This window comes from Argiope bruennichi, chromosome 3 (genome assembly GCF_947563725.1).
Source record: "Argiope bruennichi chromosome 3, qqArgBrue1.1, whole genome shotgun sequence".
In the NCBI taxonomy this organism is placed as follows: domain Eukaryota; kingdom Metazoa; phylum Arthropoda; class Arachnida; order Araneae; family Araneidae; genus Argiope; species Argiope bruennichi.
This window is the reverse complement of record NC_079153.1, coordinates 9,096,823-9,106,835: the sequence shown is the minus strand read 5'-3', so window position 1 is coordinate 9,106,835 and position 10,013 is coordinate 9,096,823. Positions and strand designations below refer to the sequence as shown.

General features: G+C 26.5%; 1 protein-coding gene across 1 annotated transcript; it reads left to right on the top strand.

Moving 5' to 3' along the window:
* Positions 1-2,668: 2,668 nt before the first annotated feature.
* LOC129963946 (uncharacterized) lies at positions 2,669-7,749 on the top strand. Its single transcript, XM_056078560.1, has 2 exons — positions 2,669-2,735; positions 5,516-7,749. The coding sequence occupies exon 2, from the start codon at positions 5,535-5,537 to the stop codon at positions 6,993-6,995; it is 1,461 nt and encodes a 486-aa protein (XP_055934535.1). The 5' UTR covers positions 2,669-2,735; positions 5,516-5,534; the 3' UTR covers positions 6,996-7,749.
* The last annotated feature ends 2,264 nt before the right edge of the window (positions 7,750-10,013 follow it).

Genomic DNA, 10,013 nt, shown 5'->3' with positions numbered 1-10,013 from the left:
ACTAAAAATTATTTTATAGTTTTAGAAAAAAAGTTTCATGAAAGTCATGTATTTTTAAAAAAAATATTTTAATTAAAGGCATTAATGAAAATACTATAAACAAAAATCTAAATGTTTCACTTCAATGAATAAGGTACAAACATTACGTATTGTCCATAATATTTATCTGTAATTTTTAATACCTTGCATAATTAATATTTTTTCAATTCTTGCCTATTTGCACGGAGTACCATATAAAACTAACTTTTAAAGCATATATTTTAATGGCTATTTTTGTCCTAGAGACCTCTTTTTGAACATTCCTATTGATAATGCAGGTCCTGTATCGATTTATTGAAATTTTAGTTACATTTTGAATTTACTAAAAGTTTTGTTAAATATTGTAATTTTAAGAGATAATTTTCTAAAATATTATAGGTCTAAAATACATATTAATATAAAAAATTTCTAAATATATAAAATATTATATATATTTTTTAATAATATTATATAAGTATTTTAAGTCTAAAATATTATGAACATCCTGTCACAGTTTTAATTTTGAAAAAAATTATCTCTTCAATGATACCAGTTTAGTCGCGATACAAACGAATAGTATGGTATTATATTTCCCGCTTAAAAAATTAATTCAACATAGGTTTCTTAAGTACTCATGAACTCGGTTCAATATATTTTACAACATTATTTTTCATAATTAAAATGCCTGAAATTGAATTTTTTTTAATCCTTCAACAAATATTTCACTTTGTCTGTCGGCTTTTTTTTTTTCATAAAATAAAAGAATCATGCCAGTAATTTTTAATCACATTTGATTTTTCCCCCGTTTCTTTATTTTTAGTGTGAAGGAGGAAAAGAAGAATCTAAAATGTAGCGAATAAATTCAATATATATTAACTATTTTCATTAATATGAAATATCTTTAAAGAAGCAATAATAATAATGTATTTTGCTCTACACAAATAAGAAATAAAAAAAGTAAGCAAAATATAGAGTGGAATTTAAATTAAAAAGGAACGTCAGTGTATAAATACACTGACGTTGCCAGAATCATGCAAGTAATTTTTAATCACATTTGATTTTTCCCCCGTTTCTTTATTTTTAGTGTGAAGGAGGAAAAGAAGAATCTAAAATGTAGCGAATAAATTCAATATATATTAACTATTTTCATTAATATGAAATATCTTTAAAGAAGCAATAATAATAATGTATTTTGCTCTACACAAATAAGAAATAAAAAAAGTAAGCAAAATATAGAGTGGAATTTAAATTAAAAAGGAACGTCAGTGTATAAATACACTGACGTTGCCAGAATCATGCAAGTAATTTTTAATCACATTTGATTTTTCCCCCGTTTCTTTATTTTTAGTGTGAAGGAGGAAAAGAAGAATCTAAAATGTAGCGAATAAATTCAATATATATTAATTATTTTCATTAATGTGAAATATCTTTAAAGAAGCAATAATAATAATGTATTTTGCTCTACACAAATAAGAAATAAAAAAAGTAAGCAAAATATAGAGTGAAATTTAAATTAAAAAGGAACGTCAGTGTATAAATACAAATGAGATCTTAGGTATTTTTCAAAATTAAACAGAAAAACAAAAAAGAGAGAGGCTTATGTATATAAAATTTGCAGCTTTCGTGAAATATCTTCAAAATATTCTGCTCAGAAGTTTAGAAAAATGAGCAGTGAATGAATTGCTGCCTTATGTCCACAATACAAAATCTAAAGGTCCTTTTTAAAATAAACCTTATGAATTTCCAAATTTGAAGATAAAATTTAACAAATAAAAGCAAATAACTTAACGAAAGAAATGCATTATTTTTTAAACAATGTCGAATACAAAAATTTGTTTTAAATAAGTCGACACAAGAACTTCCTTAAATTGATAGTAATAATATGGGTGCTTTCTTGCACATTTTTTAATTCTTTTTCTATAAATGTTGTAGATACTTCTTACCTAGTTTTTTGGATCCTTAAGTTTAAGAAACTTAATGTATGAAATAATATAAGTTCAAAAATACGTAAACGGTTTATAAATGACACTATTTTTCGAAAAGTGATACATTTCTTTTCAGATTTCTGAACAATATTTTATGCTTAACAAAGCATAACTCAAAAATTACATTTATTGAGATGCAAATGAATTGATTCAAAGACTTCTGAAATGGCTGATACAAATCAAACTACAACCTTTGATTTGTTGGTCTTGTGTTAAGTGGCATTACAAATTAGAGAAAATTTTACGAAATTGGAAACGTATTTCTGCAAGTCAATAATTTTTTTAAACTTTTAAATCATTATATAATAAATAGATAAATATAATAAAGTGATTCAGGAAACAACACACTGTAATAAACATAAAAAATGTTTTAAAACATCGTAAGAGCTGAAGAATAAAGCTTTTAAAACAGGCTTCGTGTACGATATTACGATAAAAACCTGCCCAGAAGGGCTGTGAAAACATGTATTTAAAAAAAAATCCTTTATCTTATAAAAAAAAAAGAAAGAAAGAAAAGATGTCTACCTTCTAACTGAAATCTGGAGGAATCCACTTGTTATTGCAACAGTCGCCAAGTTTTTGGCAATTCTTTTGAAATCGGGTCACGTAGCCGATACCGCTAATACTTCGGTCGGTGAGAAAAGCTTTTTAGTAAAAATTTAGGACAAGGTGAGAAACAGTTGGAAAGGTTTCCCGGGTGTTTGGCGTTATTGCTGTGTCCATTGATGTGAAGTAAGTATTTGCGTTATAAATCGTTTTATTTGCTTTGTCTACAACTCTTAAGGTCTTAAGAAAACTCTAAATTTGTTTGAACTTTGTTTCTTTGCAATAGATTCTAGATATATGTACAATTTATGTCATCAATCCATTTTTTTCATTTGGATTATGGAGAAATGAAATGTAATATTAATATGAGAAAAAAAATGAAGTGAAATATGAATATTAAATAAAACCATCTTTTATATTATTTAACTTGATTTGTTTCCTGCTTTGTAATGAAAGAATTCTGCTATAGATTTTTCACTTACATTCTGAGGAAGATAGTTTTGGAATTTCAGTCTCTTATATATTGTTGATGAAAATAGTTTAATTTTTTCGACTGTCTTCATCAGTTTATAAATTAATGTTATTACATTTTTATTTGATAAAAGGAATGCCATCGGGTAGTAAACTTGCAAAAATCAATAATTCATAATACCATAATAATAATAATAATGAATTTTAAATTAAGAATTCGATAACGATAAATAAAGTATTTTGCTATAAAGCAAATCGATAAAAATTAGTATGAAAGATTTGTTAGAAATGCATGCATAAGAAACAGGGAAACAATATGCATGATTTTAATTCGGCAGATACGAAATAAATATTAATTCGGCAGATACGAATAAAATCTGTGGACCCTGTTTTTAAAAAATTAACGGTAAATTATGTAAACAGAGGTAGGCTCCCAGCGCCATCTATTGAGTGATCCAATATGCAAGGAAAGTTCTATTTTTATTTAAGCCAAAACAGGGAATCACAATCGATAGTTTAAAGTTTCCTTGACTGTTGGATGGTATGTTCTGGCCTTTTCGTTTTTAATTTTAATTTTAGTGCTAGTTTTTGTTGTTATTGTTATTTTTGTTATTGTATTTTTACTTTGTTGTGGTTATTTTCTTCTAATTTGTTATTTTGTATTTCCTTTCTGTTAAAATGGTATATCTCTTGAGCATAATTTCAGGGGATTTTCGGGTCACGAGGAATCATTATTAGACAATGTCTGTATGTCCTCACAGAAAAAATCCCTTTCTTTGAATCCCTGCCCGAGGGTGACCCTTGAAAAAGTCTTCAGGCCGGATTCTTTTTTTATATTTTTTTAATAATTTTTTTTGGTTTAATTTTTATTTGATTTTTGTTTTTCCTATTAACTTGATTCTAATACTTTTGTATCAATTCATCTGTGTTTTAGAAGTAGCTGCAATTGCGCTCCCTAAATACTATGAAGTTCTTTTTTGGTTTTAGTTTAAATAGGTAATAAATTTTAGTTGCGATTTCGAAACTGTTTTGTTTCGTTTTCATTTTAGTTTCGTTTTCAAACTTTTTCTTACTTTAGATTGGTTACTATATATATATATATATATATGACTTTTTCCATCAAGAATTTAACTTTTTTTACATATATTTTACATCTTAGGGATGGCAATGAGATGTGCATTATATATATATATATATATATATATATATATATATATATATATATATATATATATATATATATATATATATATATATATATATATATATATATATATATATATATATATATATATATATATATATATATATATATATATATATACATGTATTGCTATTTACAAATTTTTTAAATAACATTTTAAACCTTTTTGAAATGAGAAAATGTAAACCATTGCTAAATTTGATCATAAATCTAATCTTTTCAAATGAATACATTATATTTTAAATAAATAATAAGCATCTTTACTGCCCTTTAACTACGACAAAAACTGAAATTCTCAAAGCCCACAAAAGCAAAAATATAAAAGAAAAACACTTAAACATATAAAAACATAAGAAAGTGTATGTTTTTTTTTTATTATTATTACAAGAATTATAGAAATAGAAAATGTTGGAGTCGAAATAAAGTTTTAGCTCGGGAATTTGTGGAATCACTTCGTTTCAGATCCAAGATTAATCTCGTTTAGAATTTTAAAAAAATGATATTACGTCTTAATATCAACTTATTTATCCATAAACACAAAAGATAAATTTATAACCTAATGATCTAAATTGATGAAATTTAATGCATGGTATTTTCAACAAAGACATAGTTTTTTTTTTCAAATTTATTTTCAGCAGAGGATTGAATAAGTATTCGCTAACCGCCTTTTACAGAAATTCTGTGGATTTGTTTACTTGCATATATGTGAGCTCAAGAATGACATACTTACCAAGATGAAATTTGACATATTGTTTAAACAATATAATTTTTGATTTTCAGAAATTTTGAGCCAAAGTCTTCAAAAAACTGATCATATGCCTGCTTGTCTCTTCGATTATACTTCTAAAAAATCAGTTTGGATTTGTTTCAAATTTAATTTGACATATTAAGATCAGAATTATAATTCTATAATATTTGGATTCAATCGTCATGAATGAAGCGCATATTCGATTCCCTTCACTGTATTCTGAACCTAAACATATTTGTATTATACTATACATGTATATGAAACATTGTTATTCAATTTGTTAGTTCAAAAGTATATTATATTTTATGATCTATTTTTGCAGTCAATGGAATAAAAAATTCGCCATATGATTAAGATAATTTTTTAAGCAAAATAATAAGGGTTGTGGTTTAAAAATGATATTGAATGTAATTTGCTGTCTAATTACTCCTAAATTTATGAAACAGAGTATGTTCTTAATGTATAATACTGATTATCACAAAAGTAATAATTTTCTTTTACTATTTATACAATTCTTTTAACATTTTTTTTTTCCTTTTCCAGCTAACTTGAAACGTTTATAATGGCGATGTTATCCCTGTATGCTATCTGCATCCAGAAAACCATCAGTCTTTTGAAGCAAGGGGAATTCGACAGCTCTCCTCAGAATCCTTTTTCATGGTTGGCACCTGTTATACTTGATGATCTATTGAGGTATTTTCTGTTCTTACCTCACAGAGAACGCCCAAGAATTGCAGATTTGCGACTTCTCTTTACAAGTGGAAGACTTAGGCATATGAATTTATCAGTATTCAAAATAGACGAGGATCAGGATTTGCTGCTGACTCTATTGACTGAAAAATCCTGCAAGTTATTGAAATCTATCACTGTACCTAAGTCAATTAAGAGTGATATTATCGAAGGAATTCTTTTGTTGAGTCCTAACTTAGAGTTAATTCATTCTGCTGTAAAATTCAACCTACAAATCTTAGAAAATAACAAAAAACTTCGGATTTTGAAGCTACATCTTTCAACTCGGGTAGTCTCTGAGTTGTTCAGTCAAAACAAAGCAGACGTTTTACACTCCTTGCCAAATCTACAAAGTTTAAGTTTTTGTGAACAATCGGATTATTTCTCATCCTGGAAAGAAATAGCTTCGATTTTAAAGAACTGTCCACATTTGGTGTCAATAGGATATGCTGATTCATCAATGGCAATCCAAGAAATGCAAAGAACTAATCTTCAACTGAATATGAGGAGATGTTTATGGGGATCAAAATTCTGGAATTTAAACTGGAATTTAAAATCTTTGCTACTTCCTTTAGGCAAGGAGGTATTACCCCACATCATTAAAAAAGCTGTGTCATCATGCAAACTAGTGGAAGAATTATTTATGGTGGTATCTCACGGAGACTGCTTACAATATTTAGCAGAACTTAAGAAACTGATTTTACTGAGTGTTTCATTTACTAATACATCGGTTGATTGCATGCCTATTTTTATTTCTCTCCTCAATGATATTGGACACCAACTTAAACATGTCTTTATTCAACATATTGAAAGAACTGCAGTGGATATACTTTTAATCAAATGTCCAAATTTAATTTCTCTAAGAATTAATGGACCAGTTTTTGTTTCTGACACTACAACTAGAATTCCTAGTTCCATTCTATTAAAAAGACTGCGTCTTTCGATAACTGATGATAAAACTCTTTTATTTTTGCTTCCGAGATGCCTATATTTACGAGAATTGTATTTAGATTTTGCCCCAAATTTAAATGATGACCTGCTATTCAGAATTTTTAATCAAAATTCTTTCTTACAACTTCAGATAGCATCAATTTGCGATTGCAAGCTTTCAAGCAGAGGATTACGTCTCTTTCTGAAAGCTGCAATTTCCTTGAAAAAAGTGTCTTTTTGTCCTTTTGGGGCAATTGTAACAAGCATTATTAATAAATGTAATCTTCAGATTGTTAATTGTCGGGCTTACAGTCTACAGAAAAAAGAGTTCTTCCACTTGAAATTCAGTTCCTGTCATTTCTGATGACTCATAACTATCATTTACATGTTTGTTTATTTTTTTTTCCAAAAACAGCAAAATTTTGGTTTGCTTAATGTACTATTTTCTTGAAATATTATACTTATCATTTTTCGTTATATTAGACAAAATTAGTGATTGTGTTTTGGTAATTATTCTGAAATACACTAGATTTCATTGTAATTCGAGTCATATATTTTGAATAAGTAAAGATTTTTCTCTGTTGCCTTATAACCTGTAGAACTTTCTTTAAGGTTTCATATACATTGCATTTTATATGCATTTAACAAATGTTAGAAATATTTTAAGTTGATTCTAGGCAGTAATTTGATGGAAACTGATTATTCATTACTAGAATGAAACAATACTGTTAGTGACTTTCCACAAACTTCTTCAATGACTATATAGAAATTATAGTTTGATCTAAATATTTTATTTATTTTATCTTAAACCTTTCAATTGAAAAGGCTGATATGGAAATGATATATAAATGCAAAACATGAAACATTATACGTATCCTTTTTCATAATATTAGGCAAAATGAGTGTTTATGTTTCGGTAATCATTTTAGAATATATTAAATTTCACTGTAAAACGAGTGCTAAGATTTTTCCTATTTCATTATAATCTGGAGAGCTTTCTTTAAGGTTTCATATAAAATGTGTTTCGTATGCGTTTAGCAAATTTTAGAGAAATTCGAAGTTGATTTTAGGCAATAATTTGATAGAAACTGAATATTCATTACTGTAATGAAACTTTATTATCAGTGCTTTTTCCCAAACTTCTTCTATGACTACTTAGACATTAAGATTTGATTTATACCTTTTATTTCTTTTATCTTAAACCTTTCAGTTGAAAAGGATGATATGAAAATGATATAAAAATGTAAAAATGATATTTCATTGAAATAAAAAATTCATATTTAATAAAATTAGAATAGTTTTAATAGAGTTTCTCAATATGTAACATATTTATTTACAGAGAATTTTAATAGATTTAAATTATTTTTATGTTAAAATAGTTAGTTAAGAATCCTACTTATTTTTTACATCCAACTGACTTCTTGTGCTTTTCACAATTTGTGCGTAAACTTTCACGGTATATTTCCTATAACATTGAAGATTTCTATGCAATAATGTTTGAATTCTATTGATCAATTATGATCATATTTTTCCTAAAGTTAACTCTTGTATAACTATCTATTTTCACCTTAAAGATTTTCAATTTATTAAAACTGAAAAGTGCTAAAGCATTCTGAATTTTCACAATGCCGAAATGAAGTTGCATTTAGTTAAGAAGATCAATTTGGAATTCTATTTATTTGTGCTTTTAGACTGAAATCTGGACAATTAGTAGAATGGCTATACCTTGTATTAGTATACTATAAAATGTTATTTTTAAAGAATTATATTTTATAATGGATATTTAAAAAAACAATGCATTATATCAAATTTATATCAGTAATCAAAATTGTTTTTTAATTGAGTATGAGGGAAGGGGGGGTATCATATAGTTGAGAGTTACTTTTTATAAAAGTTTTGAAATTGTATCTACTATATAAAAGTGAAATTAAATATTATGAAATTTGTACTACTTCAAGATAAATTCAAAAGCGGGTTTGGCTGAAAATCATATTATAAAATTTATTCGGCTTATTTGAACATTTTACTGCAGGTGGATTTGACATTTAGAAAAAATTACGTAAAGATTATTCGTCTGAAAAAATGGAAAAAAATGAACTGAAAAATGGCTTTTTATCATATAGATACTCTTGCTAAAGAAGATAAAAATAAAAATGGGAAAGAGGAGTGTCATATATCACAAATCAAGATAGTATGCATTTCAGAGGAATGGTGAAATGTAAGGTATTAAAAGGAATAAAATCACGTTTAAGGCATATATATTTATTACAGTACTAAAAAGTAAGTATATTTGCTTTATTTTGTTACTTTGACTTATTAGCGCATAGTTGGCTGTGTAAGAAATTTGAAGTTATTGAGTTGAGAGAAGCAAACTTAAGATAAACAATTTTTTAAAGAAAATAATTAAAAAAGTTCCTTGACCTTCGTTACGTAATACTTCCTGTTTTAATTATGTTATATGTAGAAAAAATAAATGTAAATTATTAATCAATAAAGAATTCCAAAATTCAGCTAATGCTGTAGTAAATATATTTCATGGAGCAAAAGGGAAATTCCACAAAGGAAAATAAGAACTAATAAAAAAAAATAGCTATATTTTTTAAACTTAACTTAAAAAAAATGATTATTTTTATATAAATTGATATGGATATTTTATATGATAAATTCATCCCTGTGGATTTTGTAATCCACATACACATTCCTGTTTCCTTACTGACCTGTTGCATTCAAATATAGTTAAATGGTCAACTAAACACACTCAAATGCAGTATTTGGATTTAGAACCCTAATGCAATGGCTGTTACGGTGAACAGGAAAAAAAAAGCCAGAATTCTAAATACTGAGAAGTTAAAAGTTATTATTAATAAGAATGTACAACGCTTGAAGGTGCAATAAAATCTGTTGCATTCAAATATTGTTAAATGGTAAATTAAAGACACAAATCTAAGATTTGGATTCATCACACTAATGAAAAAGCTGTTATGGTTAACAGGAAAAAATGCTTAAATTCAAAATAATTAGAAGTTAAAAGTTATTTTTAATTAGAATATACAAAGCTCGAAGGCTCAATAGAATCTGTTGTATTCAAATATTGTTTAATGGTCAATTAAACACACAGGTATAGTATTTCGATTTAGAACCCTAAGTAAATGGCTGTTATGGATGGCTGCTATGCTGAAATTCCACACAATTAGAAGTTAAAAGTTATTTTTAATTAGAATACAGAAAGCTTGAAGGCTCAATACAATCTGTTGTATTCAAATATTCTTAAATGGTCAACTAAACACTGAAATGCAGTATAGAATTTAGAATCATTATGAAGTGACTGTTATGGTGAACAGGCAAAAAAGGCCTAATTCTATATATTGAGAAGTTAGAAGTG

Excerpts from the sequence above, each read along its gene's own strand:
- LOC129963946 (XM_056078560.1), top strand. The coding sequence starts at position 5,535 with ATGGCGATGTTATCCCTGTATGCTATCTGCATCCAGAAAACCATCAGT.